At 42.9% G+C, this 22,140-nt stretch overlaps 2 protein-coding genes across 6 annotated transcripts; one reads left to right on the top strand and one right to left on the bottom strand.

Annotated features, from left to right (window-relative positions):
• Positions 1-1,824: 1,824 nt before the first annotated feature.
• Positions 1,825-6,720, top strand: LOC142396131 (rhodopsin kinase GRK1-like). Its single transcript, XM_075478667.1, has 7 exons — positions 1,825-2,686; positions 3,545-3,672; positions 4,637-4,794; positions 4,883-4,966; positions 5,050-5,174; positions 5,266-5,467; positions 5,568-6,720. The coding sequence occupies exons 1-7, from the start codon at positions 1,988-1,990 to the stop codon at positions 5,855-5,857; spliced, it is 1,686 nt and encodes a 561-aa protein (XP_075334782.1). The 5' UTR covers positions 1,825-1,987; the 3' UTR covers positions 5,858-6,720.
• Positions 6,631-10,401, bottom strand: mettl21cb (methyltransferase 21C, AARS1 lysine b). 5 transcript variants are annotated; one of them, XM_075479384.1, is made up of 5 exons: positions 10,212-10,401; positions 9,662-9,862; positions 9,314-9,477; positions 9,116-9,233; positions 6,631-7,433 (listed from the first exon to the last, which is right to left on the bottom strand). In XM_075479384.1, the coding sequence occupies exons 2-5, from the start codon at positions 9,774-9,776 to the stop codon at positions 7,036-7,038; spliced, it is 795 nt and encodes a 264-aa protein (XP_075335499.1). In that variant the 5' UTR covers positions 9,777-9,862; positions 10,212-10,401; the 3' UTR covers positions 6,631-7,035. The 5 variants fall into 5 exon arrangements, with proteins under 5 accessions (XP_075335499.1, XP_075335495.1, XP_075335496.1 ...); XM_075479380.1 differs by having other exon boundaries at positions 9,656-9,862; positions 10,212-10,400; XM_075479381.1 differs by having other exon boundaries at positions 9,656-9,781; positions 10,212-10,400.
• Between the last annotated feature and the right edge of the window lie 11,739 nt (positions 10,402-22,140).

The following is a 22,140-nucleotide window of genomic DNA, read 5'->3' as shown; positions in this document are numbered from 1 at the left end:
CTTCCGTCTTAGAGTTTCTCTACAGCTGGTGATGCAGACTTCTGCAGCCAACTCCCCTCTGCTTCAGACAACTTCATCAAATCTGACCAGAAGGTAAACAGTTATGGCAGCTGGTTCTTCCAGTGAGGGAACATGAATGTGGTGAATGGTAACGTATTCGGCTCATTATTGCATCAATATATGTTTTTTTTTTGTTTGTTTTTTTGCCCCCCAAAATGGGGCAATAGCAATGTGTTTAAATGTTCAATACAGTCTTAATGGTTGCTGTAATCTCATCTGTCCACCGTGGGAGTAAAGGAATTAGTGGAGAACAAAACTTCTTTGTGAAAAGAAGCTTTAGAATTTGAGTGAAAGTGTAAGATTACTGCAGAGGGAATAGAATTAAAGGATAAGGGTGTGAATTGTTGGAGCAGTTGGATCTCAAAGGTTCAATCACACTGAATATCCTTGCAGAATTTATTCCACTTTGGTCACTCCAGACCAAAGAGTAAAAATAGTTTTATCAGAGCATGTGTAAGTTGTATTGATATAGACGGGACAAGATGAGAAACAAAAAAGTGCATTTGTTGTGTAGAATGCAAGGCAGTTTTCAAAAAAACATTTGGGCCATGTGTTAAATGGAAGTACCGAAACTCTTTACTGTGTACTCTGTACTCCAAAACTTTTTTTTTTTTTTTTTTTTAATCCTCTTATTTAGCTGACAATGGTAGAATGACAATATATCAATGTCGAATTTGAGAAAAACACACTTATTCTGGATTCTCTTAGGTTAACGTGCAGCAGATCCGTAACATGATTGGGTATAAAGAGCATCTTACGGAGGCTGAATCTTTCAAGAGATTTCACCTCTCTGACAGTCTAAATGAGCAATATTTGAATAAGAGTAAACTTTATCGGTGTTAAGTTACCAAAAAAAAAACGGGTGTTGTTTGGGTGAAGTGTTGAGCGGTCTTGATCTTCCAGTTATCAGGGAGCGCTACGTTAAGAATTCATTAAAGGTTCTGTGGTGGAAATCGCTCCATGGACTCATGAAACCACTGTCAGTGAACAGTTTGTTGCTGCAACCACAAACGAGTTAAAACTCGAATAGGGAAAACCATGGAGATAATGTCCTACATGATAAAGAGGATGGGGCTTTTGGTTTGTTATCAGCACACAGTTCGACAGCCAGCTTCAGTTATGGCAGGTAGGTACTTTAGAGCACACGGTACTGGTAACATTAAGTGAAGTGACCATATAATGCTTAATGCTCTTTGCAAGACTATCCCAAAACGCATGCTGCACATGTCGCAACAAAAGTTTGGGTGCTGAAGTGGCACATTTGGTACTGAAATCCCATCTAGAGCAAGAATCTGACATGTCACTTTCAAAACTACAGCGACAGGTCTTGCCAAACCCAAAGTTTTGAGAAAAGATGTATGAAGATCATTGCATTTTATTTTTAAATTTTCACTTTACTTTAGCTTTCTATTGGAAACAGATAACTGGCGTCTTGTGGATCCCATATGCAAAACATTCCAATGTATTGTGGGCCTCTCTGTTAATCTAAAATATTTTCACTCATTCACACTGCAGCATCGAACTGAGCGCAATGGGATGGAGTTTGCCAGCTGAATGAATAGCAACACTCCTGTATATGTTACTTCAGTTGTTCTGTTCCAGCATGTGCTTGCACACTTTGTCTAGGGCATTGGGGTGTTAATGGATTACTGAAAGGTGTTGACTCAGGTGTGTGTGCGTTCCTGTGTGAGCGTGTGTGAATGAGGGTGGTACACTCCTCAAAGTGTGCTGCGATCTATTTCAGACATCAGTCTCAAGCTGCCATTTCTCCTTCATCCTCCCTCTGTCCTTCCTCGGATCCGTCTCCTTTTTTCTTACTCCTACTCTCTCCTCCTTTGCCCTCTCCCCCTGCACAATAACTAGCAGCATTTGCAGTTACTTTGCAATGATTTCCCTTTGCGTTGCCTAACAGTCACAAACCCTCAGCATGGATATTGGAGGACTGACCACTGTAGTAGCAAATTCTGCATACATCAATGCCCGTGGAAGCATTGATGGCGCCAACTCGGGAGCAGCTCGGGATAAGAAGTACCACGCTCGCCTCAAACTGCCCCACATCACTGTGTGTGAGGGCTTGAGGGACACCCTAGATTTGGCTTTTGATGTAATCTGCGTAGAACAGCCGATTGGAAAACGCCTCTTTAGGGAATTTTTGGATGCAAATAAAGAGTATCATGGGGCTTGTCGTTTGTGGAAAGACATCGAGGAATATGACCTGGCAGAGGACTCTGATAGGGGAAAGAAATCCTCAAAGATGGTTCAGCGGTACATGGAGCCATCTGCCAAATACTACTGCCCATATCTGCCTGAGGATACCATAGCAAAGGTGAAGGAAAAACTAGAGGCTGTAGGAGATGATTTGTTTGCCGACGCGTTAGCCAAAACACTGGACTATCTGCGAGAGGCCCCCTACACTTTCTACCTGGAAAGCATGTACCTGAAGAGGTACCTCCAGTGGAAATGGCTTGAGATGCAGCCCATGGATGCAGACTGGTTCCTGGACTTCCGTGTGCTGGGGAAAGGTGGATTTGGGGAGGTGTCTGCCTGCCAGACGAAAGCCACTGGGAAACTGTATGCCTGCAAGAAGCTCAACAAGAAGAGGCTGAAGAAGAGGAAAGGCTATGAGGTGAATGGGCTCTCTGTTTAAATGCTGTTACTGTTACCATGTCTTTTGCATCAGTCTTCTGGTGAGGTGACAATGTAACAACATAGAAAGGCTTTGCCACAAATTCAAATTGCCTTCAAAATTGTGCTTTGACTCTCACTTTGAATTTGCACCTGCTTTCAGACTGTTTTGACTACTTCAACTTGATTTGCTGTGTTAATCTTCCCAGTACGCACAGTGAAAGTGACCACAAACTAAACTATGTAGCACGAGTAAAGGGGCAGATTAGGACACGCATTTTTGTGGATTTCTGTCTTTTAAATTGTTGAATTTTTAAAAAGATTTAATTTGGAAACATTTTTCAGTCGACTGCCCTCCTTAAAGACAGCGTCCGTGCATGTAATGTACCACAACATGAAAGTATCATTGGTTTCTGTCTTTGTGAGAGATTCCAGACAATTACCTGGTTCCTTATAAGACTTATAAGACCACTACATGGAGATTTGAATAAAAAAAGGTATTCTGCTGGCTTTATGCATTAGAGAAAGTGTTCTGTGCTGAGCAGGTTGCAGAGGTGCTAATCATCTTTGTCCCTGCCTCTGTCTCGTTTGGCTTTACCCTGCAGAATTAAACACTGAGACAGGGATAGAGTGATTACTGGGAGCTTTACTGAAAAGCTCTTCTGAAGGGAACTCCTTGGCACAGTTATATCTTGCCCTTGACTTGTCCCCTCATACTCTAAAATGCACTTCCACCTCTTTTCCAAATGTCACCGACATGACCCTAACCCCGCGGAAGTGACTTCCTTTTAGTTTCCCTCTTATAATGTCACCCATATCCATTTTTACAAAACTGTCTTTCCTGATTTGTTTCCTGTAGGGGGCGATAGTGGAGAAGCGTATCCTTGAGAAGGTCCACAGTCGCTTCATTGTGTCGTTGGCGTACGCCTTCCAGACAAAGGAAGAGCTTTGTCTGGTCATGACCATCATGAATGGAGGAGACCTCAAGTAATTTCACATTCTGAAAACCCCTGTTTGGTGACACCAACATGAACATTCAGCTTATTGAAGAGCACATGTTTCTTAACACTTTCCACTATCTTGTTGCTTTAGTTTGGCAGACGGAATCAGTTTCCAGTCATTTCTGAATATTTGCCCTCTTAAAATAAGTTGTGCAGTAAACCTGGAGACTTATATAAACTGGGGACTTAATCTTACCCTTAAGTAAGCTGCGACACCAACTGAGAGGGAATTTAACTGTCACTCAAATGTGTCATAATTCATCCTTCATTATTGAGATCAGATTAAGATCGGCCATTCACAGCGCCCGGGGAGGATGGGGGTACGATGCCTTGCTCAAAGGCCCCTCGGCTATAGCAAGGAGGTGGACTGCCACCACTCCAGCTGTCAGTTCACCAATCTTTGAATGGTGAGAGTGGGGATCGAACCACCATTGGACCACCCACTCTAACCACTGAGCCGCAACCACCCTTATGTAATGTGGGGAAATGAGCATATTTCTTTATAGCCGCTGAAGTGCTGGGGACAGGCAAATACAAGTAGTTGCTTGTCAATCAGTCTCGACATCTCTGTAACATTCACCGTACATTCATTGGCACATGTAAAGAAACAGTTGATGCAAATATGATTGCCCAGAAATGTTTTATAAACGCAGTTACAGCCGTTCATTTTGGGGGCAAGAGTAGTCCTAAGTTGGCATAGAGGAAGCATCAGCCACTTTTAGCCACAATAGAAGAAAACATGTTTAAATTAGACTTTAAGATTTAAGACAAAAAAAAAAACAAGAAAAAAAATCCTTTATTTTCCTTAATTGGATGTTTGCAGTTGGCAAACAGAAACATCAAGGTTCGAGCTTATGTGACATACAGACACGAACAATATGATGTATGCAGGTTTCACACCCTTGACACACGATGGAGCCAAATGCTGACCGGTTCTCTGTTCCCTGAAGGTATCACATCTACCTGGTGGATGAGAACAACCCGGGCTTCGATGAGCCCAGAGCCTGTTTTTACATCGCTCAGATCATCCAGGGCTTGGAGCATCTCCACCAGAAAAGAATCATCTACCGCGATCTCAAACCAGAGAACGTGCTGCTGGATAATGACGGTAACCATTTTTAGGCAAACCCAGGTGACCGTGTCTTTGCCCGTGCATGATTGATTGCCGATTGAGATATTTTTGCCCATCAAAACAGGCCATGTGCGCATATCTGACTTGGGTCTTGCTGTGGAGCTCAAAGAAGGCAAAACAATGACCAAAGGCTACGCCGGGACACCAGGTGGGTGGTTCATGCTTAAAGGGTTCATGTCGCAGTCTTGATTCATAAGATCTTTTGCAACTGTGTGACTTTGTTTCTTGCAGGGTACATGGCTCCTGAGATGCTGAAAGGAGAGAAATATGACACCTCAGTGGACTACTTCACCTTGGGGGTGACTTTGTTTGAGTTCATGTCTGCTAAGAATCCCTTCAGAAACCGGGGAGAGAAGGTCAGTTTCTTAATTGCAGTTGTTCTTCTGCAGAAAGGGCAGGTTTCATGGAACAAATGAGAGAATCGGGGGTTGTTTGTCCTCTGCTTAGGTTGAGCGCGACGAGCTGAAGGAGCGCATGCTGACTCGTGTGGTGACCTACGAGGACAATTTCAGTGAACACGCAAAGTCCCTGTGTGATGGGCTTCTGGCCAAAGAGGTCGATAAGAGGATGGGTTTCAAGAATGACTGCTGCGACGAAATCAGAGCACACCCATTTTTCCAAAACATTAACTGGCGGAAACTGAATGCAGGTAACATCTATTTTCTTTATTTTTGATCGCTGACGGTCTGTTGTACTGCTCCAACGATTTGACACGTTTTTTTTATCTCACGTTTTCTCACCTCGTCCAGGCATTGTACCTCCTCCGTTTGTCCCTGACCCCAAAGTGGTGTATGCGAAAAGTTTGGATGACGTCGGGGCATTCTCCTCAGTTAAGGGGGTAAACCTGGAGGATCCCGACAAGACCTTTTTTGACGAGTTTTCAACTGGCAACATCCCCATCCCTTGGCAAGAGGAGATGATCGACATGGGCATTTACGGAGAGCTCAACCTTTGGGGTCCTGAGGGCACCATCCCGAATGACCTCCGCAGAGAGTCCATCCTAGAGCAACCAAAGTCCTCAACATGCTGCATATCGTAAAGTCACCGAAGCACGCTGAATAGACACGAACCATACAGTGTATAGACTTGTCTTTCTTCAGAACATGCGGCCAGAAGACTGAACCTCAGGACAGACAGCAGTCTCCTCTGAACTTTGACTGCCGGTTGAAACAACTTGAGACACAATTTTGTGGACACACGTGGGAAACAACAAGAACGGAGAGGAGGTGGATTTTCAACTTGGAGTGGACTCAGTAAAAGAATTAGTTGTTTAAAAAAAAGCCTAACATTGTATCCTCTTGTCCTCTCCTCCTCACTCACCCTCCATCTTCTCCTTTGCTGTCAACCTGCTCACTCACCCCTTCTTTCTTTCTGCATAAGCTGAATTATTGCAGCGCTTTTAGATCTAAAACGTATTTAAGAAAACACAGTTTTGAGCAGGGGCTTAGTGACGTGGCCTCTGGTTCCGACAGTGACATGTTGATAATATAATTTGCCTCATCTGCATGTATGCTGCTATAGACTCTATGGCATTTATTTCATTTATTTATTTTTTCCCCTTTTTTTGTTTATTCTTTAGCTATTCATGATTAAAAGCTGTGGGAGAACCAAAAGCTAAGAGACACATGAAAAAACAATTCAAGTTTGCGGAGAATATCTCTTAATGGTTCGTATTCTAGTTGAAAAGTTCTTGGTTAACTCTTTTTATGAATAACCAGCAGCACCTTGGGTAAATGTATGTATAGCCTAGATGTTCTGAGGTGATTAAGAATATAGGAGACATATTTAAAGCAAAAATTGATTTATTCTACAAAACAACAAACAAAAAACATTGTTGAACAAACGTTGCGTGAATTCTGCAATGTCAAATGTTTGACAAAGGCCCATGCAAATAAAATAGCTTATTCATATGGAAACTTGTGTCAGAAACTTTATTTGTCCAGGAATGTCATGTTCACACAGATTAAAACCACGGAGGCCCTCTGCCCTCCTTTGCAAACTTGTGGAAGTGAAGTGGATCCAGAACTGAATTTCTTCTCATAACATTTAGCAAACAAACAGAACTAATTACATTCTTGTCTTATGGCTACTTTGACTTCAATTTGCTTGACTTAAAATCAGCAAGAGGAAAGGACGTTTCCTGTTTCCTAAAAAAAAAAAAAAAAGAATGCAAAACGTACAGCGTTTTAGGAAATTTGCACCTCTTAATCTTCTTTGTCACTCCTTCGCTGTGGCCTTGTATATCCTGACCTCCTGCTGCGGCAGCTCTGTGAGCAGCGTGGTGTTAAAACTGCTCTTAAAGCACTCTGTGAACCGCAGGTCCGACTGGAACCGGAACTTGTTGGCCCACAGAAGGGTCGTTTTGCTCCCCGGCCTGCAAAAGTGACGCAGAGTTTGGAGCAGCTCCTCAAGGCAGTCGTGCTGATAGACCACGTCAGCTGCGAGCACGTAGTCGTAGTGGTAGGATGGGTGGGGGAAGTCTCGGTCCAGGTCTTGACCCCAGGAGAGGGCGAGCACCTGCGGGGTGTAGCGGCAGCGACCCTTGGTATTCCTCCGAAGGTTGAAGGTCAGATTAGACAATATGTCAGGCAGGTCAGTAGCCGTCACCCAAGCGCCTGGTTGAAAAGTTCACAGGAGGGATTAAAAGAACAGTTTTTGTGACTAGTTGGGTAAATGTGTTGTTTATTATGGCTCTAAAATCTCATTTTGTGTGCAGTTGAATATTTCTACTATAGACTTTTTTTTTTTATCAGTAAGAGAATATGGACAAATATGGGTGCCATAGACAGTGCAGAAGACGTGGGATTTATATCTGATGTCATATATGTCTTAGAGCTCACTTCATAAGATCTGAACACTGGTGCTTGTTTACGGAAGGTTTGAATTGAAATGATAATAATGTATGCATAATGCAATTTTTTTTTTTACATGGGGAGAACATCTAATTTAAAGTGATAGTTCGGAGTAGATTCACCCTAGGGTCATTTGAACCGTGACATCCAGCCAAGTAGCCCACCCGAAGTTTTTTCGATCTTGGCTGAACATCAGCTCAGTTACTGAGTTATCCCGAATAGCTTAGCAAGCGCTAATGGAACCTGGCAGTATCTCCAAAATTACGACACTAAAATCACATGCCATGACACCAAACTTCTACAGTTGTACAAATATGGTCTGTACTCACAAAACGATGCATTTGGACGTTTGTACATAGTCCAGGAGTTTATTATTATCAACACAAGCCTGATAGCTTTTCTGCTGCTAAAGCTGCGTCGACGTCACTTTCTTGATCTGGGAGCTTCAAAGTAAGATGAGGGTTGATCTACTACTGTAGACAACAAAGTATATGCTATATTCTACATGATTTTTTATGTTGTAGAGTTGTGAATTTATTTTATCAATGGAGAAATTGAGCAGCCTTGCTTTGTTGTCTACAGTAGTAGATCAACCCTCATCTTACTTTGAAGCTCCCAGATCAAGAAAGTGACGTCGACGCAGCTTTAGCAGCAGAGAAGCTATTAGGCTTGTGTTGATAATAATGAACTCCTGGACTATGTACAAACGTCCAAATGCATCGTTTTGTGAGTACAGACCATATTTGTACTACTGTAGAAGTTTGGTGTCATGGCATGTGATTTTAGTGTGGTAATTTTGGAGATACTGCCAGGTTCCGTTAGCGCTTGTACTAAGCTATCAGGGATAACTCAGTAACTCAGCTGATGTTCAGCCAATATCGGAAAAACTTCTGGTGGGCTACTTGGCTGGATGTCACGGTTCAAATGACCCAAGGGTGAATCTACTCCGAACTATCACTTTAATAGTTAATAAACAGACTACTTTCTTCCACAGTTCAGGATGGGGGGGTGACAACGTCTGACCAACGAGCCCTTTGTCAAAGGACTGCACTGTTTGCAATGCAAAAAATTTGGACGTGGGTGGAGAGCAATAGCTCTCTAACAATGAATCGCAGTGTTATTAGTTCCATCATGACGCTTCCTCATGTTCCATCTCCAGGCTGAAATGTTATTTTCGCAAAAAGTACAAGCAAACAGCCATGAAATATTCAGTGCACATGTATGCATCCAACATTTTATGACTGTTCCTTCAGCACCAGTTGCAAAGAACACCAACAATATCTTTAAGCCTGTTGCAAGTTAAAAAATACAACCTGTCATCCTGCTAATTATATCGTTAGAATCCTCATCTTGATATAACATTTATTCTAATCATCAGCATTTGAGTCTAAAGGCATTAAAGTTTCATAGATTCAGTACATACTTCATCATGAATGCACACTTACCAAGCAGACTAGCCACTATCGAGAGTAAGCCAGTCCCAGCTCCAATCTCGAGCACTGCTTTGTCCATCAGGTGAATTTGCTGCCGATTGTTCTCCAAGAACTCGCACAAAGCTATTGCCTTTACAAAAATGAGGCTCTCGTTATTACATTCACACGAACGACTGAGTGCGCTGCAGTTATGAGCGTGGCAGGACATACCGCGGGCCAGATCAGAGCACCGTATGCTTCCATAGACTCACAGATGCTGATGTCATGACCGGCAAAATAAAAGGACTCCTTTCCCAGGGCGTAGTAAAAACTCGGCTCCCAGATGTTCCTCCTGTTTTGGGCCTCTCCTGCCATCCTTTGTTGGTCTGTTAACACTGCACAGGAGATGTTAGACAGGAGTTGAAAAGAGTTATTATTATATATATATATAATAAAAAAGAACTCCAGGAAAGAGAAAATTCTGTTCATCCTTGTTGGAGATACTAAAACTAGACAAGTGTAATACAAAATATGTCGTTTAAACAGACTGATGTGGACTGAATTAAAGTTTACCCTCACACGTGGTCACCTTCGTCACCTGTGGCTTCCCATCATGCTTCGTATCATCCCCCTCTCTTCTCTTTCCAAAAGGCTCCTGTCCAACAGCCCGGCTGATTGAGGACGTTTGCTCCATGGGCGCTCAATATTGTTGAGAACATGAGAACTTTAGAGGGCAACAAACATCTTGCAGCAGATGCTGAGACATGCTGATAACATGGACTGTAAAAAGATGACGAGATAATGTTTTGAATGCTTCTAATTTGACTTAGAACCATTCCTCCCTCTGCCAGGAAGAAATCCACTTTTCTGAACTCTCTATACCCCAGTTTAAACAACTTGATCTGAAACACACAGACGCACACAAAAAAAATCTGAACACGGCACTGTGTGTTTACGGCTAGGTCAAAGTGTTAATGGATTTATGGTGCACTAGATTTAGTGCACCACTTTGCCACTCGACACCGCTCAGCATTGAGGTTAAATGAGAAACCCAAAGAACAAACCAGTTCCCTCCTTCCCTGAAATGAAATTGCTTCAGTTTGAACAAGAACGACAGAGCTTGACATACCTTGAGGAAAAGTATCAGCCTTTTAAGGACATGAAAGAAATGGACACGTTTTCTTCCTTCTTTAAAATGCGCAGTGTAGGATACATCTATATAAAACGTACCAGTTGGAAGCCGGAACCCTTTTTTCCTTGTTGCGAGTGCTGCACTGACTGCCGTGTTCTTGTGTTTATAGAGGCAGCATCATCTGTGACGAGAAGCTGGGGTCCCTGGCGGCCAGAGTTGAGAGACAGAAGCACAAAGAGATTTAGAATAATCTCTAACAGATAAGAGACACAATCCTGACCCCCTCCCAGAGCTCTAACATCCACTCCTGTTGGATACTCTGCATTTTCTATCCACTACTGTGGCAGCTAAATATATATTCGATGTGTTCTCGTTAATCCTTTCCATTCCTCTCATTCTTTATGATCCAGATATCTGGCTTTAAGATAGGGTTTGGATGGGTCCATGTAAACATCTTAAAGTATCTTTAAACACTTTTTTCTTTTAACATATGCAGCAGTGGTCTCTGAGCTCACTTGGATGATTAAAGTCCTGCGAGTCCCCCTTTAATGGGGCATATTATATGTATTATATAAGAAGTTTGGTGTTTATCTTTTGCCTGCAGGGTTTTATGTAAATTTTTAGCTAAAAATTCTGCAAAATTGAGACGCCCAAAGATCTGGCATCTCTTCTGAGCCATCAGCCTTGCTTTTACTGTCTTCTCCACCTATCTTGAGCACACTCTTCTTCAGCTTCCTCTACCTTCTCATTTCATTGGTTCCGCAAAGCACGTACAAAAAGCTTCAATCACTAAGTTGTCAGGATTTGTTCAATCCATAATTCACATGTTGCTGCTTGATAGGCTACGTCTCAAAGCACATAAAAACATCTTATGGACAGGCGAATAACGTTCGAGGTTAGATCTTTTGTTGAGGATGACTTTAATCTATTACCCAATTAGATACCCGTTTGGTTTATATTTATTTCACCATAGTAATACAATGAACTGGCACAAATTTTGGAGGCTAATAATTGCGAGCAGCTGAATATGAAGGGCAAAATAGCGTCCAGGGTGGTGACAGATGTGTTGTAAAGAGAATGCTTTTAAATCCTAATTATAATTGTTTTGTGGCCTAATGTTGTTTTCTTCACCCAAATAGAAAAAGACAATGTTCCATCATGACATTTTGTGTTAACATGTAACCATGGCCACAGTCAAAATGACATCCACGACAGTCACAGTCCTAACCGTCATCCTTTTCGAACTTTTTCAAACAAAAAGCTTGACTTTGAAACTTGTTCCCCGATTTTGTATCATGTAAGTTTCAAGCCTAATGTTATTGTCTCGAGGTAACATGGATTATCATTATTTCGATTTAAACAGTATGTGACATGGACAAACAGTTATTGCAGACTTAATGTTCCTTTTTTCCTCACATGTAGGCTGTATTATTGCAGTGCCATCTTAGGGTGTCTGGCACTGGGTGTCCAAATATTTCCCCGAAGATCTATCAGTTCATCAAACTTTCTGCATCCAGAGTACTGACCATTACCGCCACGAGGGATCACATTTCTACAGTTTTGGCCTCTCAAAATTGGCTCCTGTAAAAACATAATTTAAAATCCTTCTGATTACATACGGAGCCCGTAATGGCCAAGCTCCATCCGATCTGTGAAAGATCCTATTGTTCTCTATTTCCCCACAAGACTAATTCGCTCTCAGTATGCAGGTCTACTATTGACACCCTCTCTATTTCTTAAACAAAGTTTCAAAAAATGATATTCAATTCACTGACCTGCCTGTTAGCTATCTATGTAAATGTACCTTTTTATATGTCTTATGTATACTCTTGTTTTGATATTGACTTCTTGCTTTTGTAATGTAACTTTTGCCTTGTTTTTTTTTGTCAAAATTGAATTTTGTCCTGTAAAACACTTTCTTTTTTTTTTTGCAAGATATCACTTATCTTAGAAAAGATGAACACAGCCAAAAAGATACATGGTAAGTTGCGATCCACTATACTTTTTTAGTTTCAATGTGCAAGCACAGGTGGGGTCCTTCGTTGACACTCTCTTGGATGGACGCAGTGGCATGCATGTAAGCCAGGCTGGTTGGCTTTAGGTGGGAGGATTCACAGCTCTGGTGAATGGACACACACACACACACACACACACACACACACACACACACAGAGGAGCCAGCAAACAGCTGGTTGGGCTGCATGAAGTTGGAAAATGGCTTGAGGTGACAGATGGTAAGCAGCAACACTGAGTCATTCTCATCTAAAAAAGCAACGATGCAATGATCAGTCAAGGTATTAGGGGATTTCCATCCCAACAGAGCAGCATGATCTCCACAGGATGAACCCATCCCACTCTGTTTAATACTTTAATTTGTTCTGAGGAAACTTAATGTATATACCTGACTGATGATAATGACAGACCAGATCTGATGATGGACCTTCTATTAATATTACCCTACTATCTAGATACAGAATGTACAGCACAACTATCGGAGATATCTCTGCAGCAACAGACAAGAGATGTACATTCATCTAATTGATCTCTTAATTCCAGCAGAAGTCACTTTTCCTGGTGGGCGAACAATAGAGAGTCTGAAAGGAGCTCATTCGCCCATGATGGCTTCTCTCATACAATGGCTTATATGGGACCTTATCATTTGAAGATTGATAATAGCGAATGAGCATGTATGTGGTGGTTGTGGATGGATGCACAGGTGGAACAGTCAGCAAATATAGCAGAGGGATAAAGACCTTAGAGTTGTTAATCCTCACCTCCATGTCCAAAGGTCAGGAAAAGATTGTGTATAGCCCAGTGGAAAATGAGTCATACTCACACACAACAACATGTGAGTTGCAGCAGGCTTACGGTAGCCCAATGTGCTGCGGGAGCGTGTGTTTACATCGCTAAATGGACGCTAAGTTCCAGTAATTGTGAAGGGTAGGTGAGTATTGGCATTTATCTGGATGGCATGTGTTTAGATGCATCAGGAGTTGAGCATGCGCTCCTCACAGAGTGATGGTTGTATCACTGTTTCCTTGTAAACATGCCATCTAAACCCCAACAGGAATTTGTGTAAAAGAGTAGCTTTAACTGAGAGAATATCACGCACACCCATCTTATTCAGTTTTTTCTTCCTTGTGGGTTTGTTGGTATGTATGTAGCTTTGGCCCCAGGTGTCTGGTTTTAAATGGAAGTGAATTAAAAAATGGATTCCCGCCCAGATGTCATTCAATATGGGTACATGCAGAGTTGAGAAGAGCAACGATCACTGCTCAACTTAGCCATTTAATCGTCCTGGTATTCGTGCACGGGGAGGGAAATTGAGTTATTGAGCAAATAATTCTGCAGACTGCGTGTGAATACGATCAAGACATTCTGCCGCTTCTAGCTTTCTCAGTGGGCGATCATTGTACATGAAAATGAAGCTGAATTCACTGCACAGATGTTGTCTATCAGTCACTCATATGATCATTTTGTCAGCGGACGCTGTAGTTATCAAATCAGGATATTTTTTTTAGAGCAGTCTGGAAATGGTTGAAGTGATTGCAAGTAGACTTAATGGGCTGAATTTTGATCACAATTTCGGACACGTTTAGCCGTCTGATGTGGAAAAGATGGGGAAAAATATGTAAAGCAAGAGCAGCTTTATAGGGAATTTGTTTGTACAGATATATCCACATACGCTTGACTGTTTTTACAAAAAGATGGAACTTTGAAACATGGGCAGAACACCCTGATCCATTTGAGTCCAGTTGAGCATAAACATACCCAACCACACTATCTGAGTGTATTAGTCCAGTTTGGAGAACTTTAATTTTGCTGGATTAACATGTTTACATGTATTTTGAAAGTCCAGGTCTGGTCTTTAGTTTTTTTTTCCAAGTGTCATGTCAACATGCTTACTGGAAGCAGATACAGTATATTGCCCTTATAAGTGAACATAATTAAAAAATGTGAAAAGTTCTGCAACAAGGTTGGTCGGTGATTCAATTGTAAAGGCTTTTGGCGTATGGAAGAATTGTTTTCCTGCCAATAGTTTGAAAAAAAGGAGGTGGTTTATGTATTCAATATCAAGATTGTCAACTTCTATGTACTTTTACCGGGCAAGTGGATTCTGCGGCTCGAACAGCAGAGAGTTTCCGAGTTACTGTTATCTATAGAGTGAACAGGTTGGCAGTTCCATGGCAGCTTATTGCACCTATAAATTGTGCAACATGAGGAAATAAATATGTTCTTGGATACATTTAAAAATCTAAAAAAAAGGTATACATATGTGTATATATATATATATATATATATATATATATATATATATATTAATATAGGAATTGTTTTAGCATGAATGATACAGTTGACTAATTAGAAATTGCTACTGCACCGTCACTATGCTTAACACAGCGTGTTCAGTTGTTGCATTAATGAACGTGGAAGTATACTAATAATAGTGAAGGTGCTAATAATCACAACAAGCCCCAGAATAAAAGAAAAAAACATGGTCTTTATTCGTGTGAGGTAAGCTTGTTATATCACACCATGAATTGGGTCATCCTCTCATAAAGGTCATGAAAATGACACGTTTTATTACGATCATTCACTGCAAAATGACAATTAAAAAAACAAACAAACATGAAAGCTAAACAAAAACATCTTCAGACATTATTTAAATGAGATTTTAACAACATAAAAAAACCCTCCAGCTTTAAGACTGGGCATGCAGAGTTAAATCAGATTTGACTGGCAGCAAGAAAACAACTGCCGTCATATTCCAATGATGCTGAATCCTGACTGGAGCACGGCAGTCTGATGTCGAGATATTCCAAATGAACCCCACCAGTGAAAAGAGCACAAACAGACAAACGAACAAACCCAAACTTCTTTTCTTAAAGCGACACGCTTGTTTGACGTTGATGAAAAATTAACAAGACTATCGTTATTTAGTCTTTTGGAATATAGTGATATTGAACAAATTCAAATCAAACATCAAAGCAGACAGAGCGGGAGATTGTAAAAAGAGCTTCATGCACGTTCACTAAGCAGAGTAGGAACAGACGAAAGCTTGAGGTTCCCAGCAGGTGAAGTCATTAAACTTTCCATTCCCTGAATAAAAGAAAAAAGACAAAAAGTCAGTCAGAAATTTAGTGGCACTGTTAACGACTGTATGTGGAAAATAGATCAATGAATGAACAAGTAGATAGATAAATAAATATCACCATCAGGCAAAGTACTTTCAACTATAGCACCTTATAACAAGATCACAATAGAGTTAACATTTCTCTTAATTGCTAGTCTCCATTTATTTCATTCTTGACATTTTATAACTATCCATCCATCCATCCATTATCTTCCGCTGGTCCGGGGATCGGGTCGCGGGGGCAGCAGCTTGAGCAAAGAGACCCAGACGTCCCTGTCCCCGGCCACTTCCTCCAGCTCTACCCCGAGGCGTTCCCAGGCCAGCTGAGAAACATAGTCTCTCCAACGTGTCCTGGGTCTTCCCCGGGGCCTCCTCCCAGTGGGACGGGCCCGGAACACCTCACCGGGGAGGCGTCCAGGAGGCATTCTCACCAGATGCCCGAGCCACCTCATCTGACTCCTCTCGATGCGGAGGAGCAGCGGTTCTACTCCGAGCCCCTCCCGGATGACCGAGCTTCTCACCCTATCTCTAAGGGAGAGCCCAGACACCCTGCGGAGGAAACTCATTTCGGCCGCTTGTATTCGCGATCTCGTTCTTTCGGTCACTACCCACAGCTCGTGACCATAGGTGAGGGTAGGAACATAGATTGACCGGTAAATCGAGAGCTTCGCCTTCTGGCTCAGCTCCTTCTTCACCACGACGGGCCGGTGCAGAGACCGCATCACTGCAGACGCCGCACCGATCCGTCTGTCAATCTCCTGTTCCATTCGTCCCTCACTCGTGAACAAGACCCCGAGATACTTGAACTCCTCCACTTGGGGAAGGATCTCATTCCCGACCCGGAGAGAGCATTCCACCCTTTTCCGGCCGAAGACCATGGTCTCAGACTTGGAGGTGCTGATGGTCATCCCAGCTGCTTCACACTCGGCTGCGAACCGCTCCAGTGATAGCTGGAGGTCACGGCCTGACGACGCCAACAGAACCACATCATCCGCAAAAAGCAGAGACCCGATTCTGAGTTCGCCAAACCGGACCCCCTCAACGCCCTGGCTGCGCCTAGAAATTCTGTCCATAAAAATTATGAACAGAATCGGTGACAAAGGGCAGCCCTGACGGAGTCCAACCCTCACAGGAAACATGTCCGACTTACTGCCGGCAATGCGGACCAAACTCTGACACCGGTCATACAGAGACCGAACAGCCCATATCAAGGGGTCCGGCACTCCATACTCCCGGAGCACCCCCCACAAGAGTCCCCGAGGGACACGGTCGAACGCCTTCTCCAAGTCCACAAAACACATGTAGACCGGTTGGGCGAACTCCTATGCTCCCTCCAGGATCCTGCGGAGGGTATAGAGCTGGTCCACTGTTCCACGGCCAGGACGAAAACCACACTGCACCTCCTGAATCCGAGATTCGACTATCCGGCGGATCCTCCTCTCCAGTACCCCCGAAAAGACCTTACCAGGGAGGCTGAGGAGTGTGATCCCCCTATAGTTGGAACACACCCTCCGGTCCCCCTTTTTAAAGAGGGGGACCACCACCCCGATCTGCCAGTCCAGAGGCACTGCCCCCGATGTCCACGCGATGCTGCAGAGGCGTGTCAACCAAGACAGCCCTACAACATCCAGAGCTTTGAGGAACTCAGGACGGACCTCATCCACCCCTGGGGCCTTGCCACCGAGGAGTTTTTTGACCACCTCGGCAACCTCAGCCCCAGAAATGGGAGGCCCCACGTCCGAGCTCCCCAACTCTGCTTCCTCATCAGAAGGCGTGTCGGTAGGATTGAGGAGGCCCTCAAAGTATTCCCCCCACCGACTCACGACGTCCCTAGTTGAAGTCAGCAGAGCCCCGCCCTCACCATACACGGTGTTGACGGTGCATCGCTTCCCCCCTCTGAGCCGCCGGATGGTGGACCAGAATCTCCTCGAGGCCGTCCGGAAGTCGTTCTCCATGGCCTCCCCGAACTCCTCCCAAGCCCGAGTTTTTGCCTCAGCAACCGCCGAGGCTGCGTTCCGCTTGGCCTGTCGATACCCATCAGCTGCTTCCAGAGTCCCACTGGCCAAAAAGGCCCGATAGGACTCCTTCTTCAGCTTGACGGCCTCCCTCACCACTGGGGTCCACCAGCGGGTTCGGGAATTGCCGCCACGACAGGCACCGACCACCTTACGGCCACAGCTCCGGTCGGCCGCCTCAACAATGGAGGCACGGAACATGGCCCATTCGGGCTCAATGTCCCCCACCTCCCCCGGGACATGGTTGAAGCTCTGCCGGAGGTGGGAGTTGAAACTCCTCCTTATTTTATAACTATTTAATGAAATTTAAAAAAAAGAAGAAGAAAACACTTAATTTATAAACTTTTCACTTTTTCCGCACTTTTCTGGTTAAGTTTAGGCACTAAAACTACGAGGTTTGGATTAGAGAGCAAAATAGTGAGAGCAAGTATAGTAGTATATGAACGAATTTGATTATTTTATGAATAATTATGATTACAATTAATTGAATTCCAATTGGCTTGAATTGGACTTTATTATTTAAAGCGATACAATGTAACTTCTCAAAAAGCCCATTATGGAGCTCCCCCTACAGGCTTGGAGATAATGTACGGTTACACTGTCGTAAATACAACACCCTTTCGCTTTTACGTTTCACGTTTGTTGACGAACCGGCGAGGAGTCAGAAGGTGCAAGCTATGTCGACCGAGAAGGTAGGAGTAATCAAATGTACCTGGGAGCGTGAGAGGGGTCTATTTGTTTTTGCGGTAGGTGTGCCAGAAAGCAAGTCGAAGTACTTCCGCTCAGCTCCCGGGCCGCCACCGGGCCGGTCCAGCAAAGTTACATAGCGCAGTTTTTCCAACTCAGACCCCCGAAGGGCATAGGAGACAGGCCAATCGTAATATTAAAACTCATTCTAGCCGCACAATTTTTTTCAAGCTGTTATTTTAAGGTAGAAATGTTACATAGTATTGCTTTAAGTGCCTTGAGATGACATTTGTTGTATTTGGCGCTATATAAATAAAAATGAATTGAATTGAAAAAATTGAAAGTACATGAACGAGAAATTAATAAGAAATTAATGAGAAAAGACTAGTGGATTCTACTAAATTCCTGCTGGTGCTTTACAAACTGAACCAGACATGCTATGACTTGTAAATCTTGAACATTAACATCAAAAGGTGCCAGTGCTTTCAATGGAAAGGCACAAAAAGGAGTTGAACAAAGCTGAACAAAGACTGTTGAACTTCTAAAAATCACCAAACTCTTGTGGACACGTCTGGCATTTTTTCATGCATTTTTGCTTCCCTGGAGCTTTTACAATTTGTTAAACCGACAAAATGTCAACTCAGATACACGATGCTGTGCGTGCAGGGGTAATTAAAAAGCTTAGAAATGGAGAAAAACAAAATTCCATCAAAATGACTGTAATAATGATAATAATAATGATAATACCCAGCACTTCCAGACAGTCCTCTACACCCGCTGTGTGATTCGGCTCTCCTGACAGCCAATCAGCGTAGCTCCAGTGCGACCCGTCCAACCAGACAAAGCGATTGGTCTGACAGGGAAAAAAAGACAATGAGGTACGATCAGATGAAAGAGTCACTCATTTGAATTATTCCCCTGATATGTCAATAACATGTGTTATTCTCCTGGTGTGATGACTGATTTAATGTTCAGAACAGAATTATGAGGCCCAGCTCCCTCACGGAGAATACACACATTCAAAAATCGTAGTCCTCCAACCCAGGTGCGCGTATAGCCTCCGTTTTGCTTCAGTATCAGGTTCATCACCTCTCTGTGGATCTGTTGGCTTGTGATGGAGGCCAAGTGGCCATCAGGGAAAGAGTCCTGACAGAAAAACTACAGGGAAGCAAAGAAGAAAGTGACAGTAGGATAAAGGCACATTGTGATAACGGCTTACTAAGGAAGTACAATAAACTTTTTATGAAACGTGCTGGTTATGAGGGAGGATGAGTAAATACCTCAGCATCTGAAGCCGTCTTTGGCTTGCTGAAGAACTGATAACATTTCCCCCCAAGTAATACACCGGCACAGTAGCTCCGCTCTGTGGCAGAAAGTTGAAACAACATCAATTTAATCTTGCTGCATATAGGACAGTTTTGCTTTCCTACCAGAACTCACATGCACATATAAACACTGTTTCATTTCCCAATCTTGTCCTGTCTGTGCATTTAGAGACTCTTTTTTTTTTTTTTTTTTTTTTTACTTGATTTCAATCCAAGATTGAGAAAAACAATATCAGCGCTTTTAAATTAGAAAATTCCTTCTATCACCCATATCTAACTATATATAGAGGAGTTTTTTTATTCTTAAAAATTACTCTCATGATCAAACTATCATCTGTATTATTGTGTTTAACTCTTTATATTTTTCCCTCAAGGACCTCATTCAAAATTTAGACCATTCACATTATCAATTTTCATCGAGAAGGGACTTCTTTATACCCTCCTGGAGAATTGTAAGTTTTAGTATACACACAAGCTTGTTGTTTTAGAAAATTTATGGTAAAACCAGTTTGTGTGTACACTTGTGTAGAACTTTATTTCCACTTACCTTGCGTACCTTGTTCATCTCTCATTAAAGCATTTGGTTCACTTCACATCAGTTTGAGGCCCCTTACCTTCCATTTCTTGGTCCTCAAATATTTGTGCAGGTAGTTCTTCTTCACCGAGGATCGCTCTCTCTGCTTCTTCGTCCATCATCATGTATTCTGACTCATCCACATCTGGCTCGTCCAAATCTTTAGGATTTTCAGGTCTCATCTCCATAACGACTTCCTCATTCGGGAAATAGTTTTCTGAGGGTGCCTGCTGCTCTACTGTGTCCAACTCTGGCTCTTCTTCCATCATCTCAGGCTGCAGTTCCAGGATATTTTGTTCATCTAAAACTTCATTCCTCAGTCTCATGATCTCTTTTTCCTCTTCCTCGTCCTCTGACAAAGGTTCAGCTTCAGGATCTTGTCCCTGAATTGCAGCCCTTGAATACTCCTCTTCTTCTGACAGCTCTGGGTCGCTCACTTCCTGTCCAAACATGTTGTCGTCATCCAGCGGCTCTAACTCCATGTCTGGATCACCCATGATTTCATATTTTCCCTCCATGTCAATGTGCCTTTCTTCCATCAACAAACCTGGGTCAGCTTCTCTCTCATCCACCTCCTCAGACTCCATTTGAACATGTGGCTCCACCCGAACCTCTGATTCAACTTTCAAATCTGGTTCAGCTTGGAGTTCTGGGTCTGTCTCAATCTCTTGCTCTATTTCAGCTCCTGCCTCAACTGACACTTCTGGCTCTGGTTCAGTTTCTTCCTCTGCTATAAGATCTTCCTCCACTGGAACATCGGGCCCTTTAACCTCTTGTTCCTCCACACTCGCTTCCTCTGATTCCACCTTAAAGTTTTGCTCACCTTGGAGCTCTGGCTCAATCTCAGTCTTTTGCTCTGTTTCAGCCTCTGCTGGCACTTCTGACTCTGGTTTAACTTCTTGCTCTGCCTCTGCTTTTAGCTCCTGCTTCTCCTTAACCTCTACTTCAACCATATTCTCACTCTGCTTCGTGTCCACCGGAGCCTTTTTGTCCTCCTGCCCTGTCGCGCTCAGCATGGCCTGCGGTGCAGGATCCTCCACCACAACATGACCCTGCACAGGTACCAGGTCTCCCAGCAGAGGGCTCCGTTTTTCTACTGTCAGAACAGGATTTTGCTTCACATCAGGAACCACCAATGGCACTCCCAGAGCCACTGCGAAGAGAAAAGTTAGAATAATTGCTGAAGAAATCAAGCACAGTCCTTTACATACTATGGGGGCGGTTAATAAGACAAAGAGTCCATGGACACAGGCACTTGTGTTTTTCTTCAGTTTTGGATCAGATTGATAGACCCTCCAATAAGACATGTCTACTCACTATCACAAAGATTAAACTGAATAATTTCTAGAGAAATTAAATGTTTAGGCCAGGAAAGCTTTTAGAGAGCATATTTGAAAAGAGACCCTGTTCAGAGTCTTGTCTTTCTTGCCCAAAGACAGCTGGGATGTGCTCCAGCCCCCCCCCGACTCTGAGTTGGATTAAGCGGGTATAGAAAATGGATGGATGAATGGTAGTGGTCAGTCATGCTCCTGGTAAAAGTGAAGTTAAATCTCTTACCTGCAAGGCTCACTGAGAGCAGGACCAGAATCTTCATCTTGATCTGTGAACTTTTTGTCAGGATTTTATCTGAATCAAAGATGTTTTGTCCTGTGTATTACTCGCACGTTCATGTGTCTTCTCTTTGCTTCTAACTGCGTTTGGTTGAGTTACACCTGGCCTATATTACCATCACTGGTCCTTCCCTTTTTTATTTTTTTATATGCTCATTAAGTCATAAAGCTCCAATGATAACTTGAGAAAGGCCCACAATTTCTCCCTTTGTTTCCTCTTGGCATTGATTCTGTCATGATTAAAAGGGTAGAACGTTCATATCATCCAGGCTCATCTGAAGATGTAACTAACTAGGAAATCATCAAACTAAACCTAATATGATCTTGCTCCTCAGAACAAAAAAACAATTGTAGACTTTTGATTAAGAGATATGGAAGTTAATTCGTGTTTTCACCTGTCATTGTTTCAGATGCTAGACGTGCGTGCAAAATATGGGATAAATTTGGGATGTTTCTTGGTTCTTGAAATGGAACTGGACCAGTTTGGTTGTTGATTAGAGAGTGCAACTGGCAACGTAAAAACAATGGAGGGTCTACCTAAAAATGACAGTACAGTATGTACATTTTATCTAAAAAGAGGA

This window comes from Odontesthes bonariensis, chromosome 12 (assembly GCF_027942865.1).
Source record: "Odontesthes bonariensis isolate fOdoBon6 chromosome 12, fOdoBon6.hap1, whole genome shotgun sequence".
Lineage (NCBI taxonomy): Eukaryota > Metazoa > Chordata > Actinopteri > Atheriniformes > Atherinopsidae > Odontesthes > Odontesthes bonariensis.
The sequence above is the reverse complement of the archived record's forward strand: the minus strand, read 5'-3'. Positions and strand labels throughout refer to the sequence as shown.

Coding starts and splice junctions, on each gene's coding strand:
- LOC142396131 (XM_075478667.1), top strand. CDS start 1,988: ATGGATATTGGAGGACTGACCACTGTAGTAGCAAATTCTGCATACATC. Junction 4,967..5,049: donor AGGCTACGCCGGGACACCAG/GTGGGTGGTTCA, acceptor TGTTTCTTGCAG/GGTACATGGCTCCTGAGATG. Junction 5,468..5,567: donor CTGGCGGAAACTGAATGCAG/GTAACATCTATT, acceptor CACCTCGTCCAG/GCATTGTACCTCCTCCGTTT.
- mettl21cb (XM_075479380.1), bottom strand. CDS start 9,776: ATGGAGCAAACGTCCTCAATCAGCCGGGCTGTTGGACAGGAGCCTTTT. Junction 9,234..9,313: donor GTGCTCTGATCTGGCCCGCG/GTATGTCCTGCC, acceptor ATTTTTGTAAAG/GCAATAGCTTTGTGCGAGTT. Junction 7,434..9,115: donor GATAGTGGCTAGTCTGCTTG/GTAAGTGTGCAT, acceptor CTTTTCAACCAG/GCGCTTGGGTGACGGCTACT.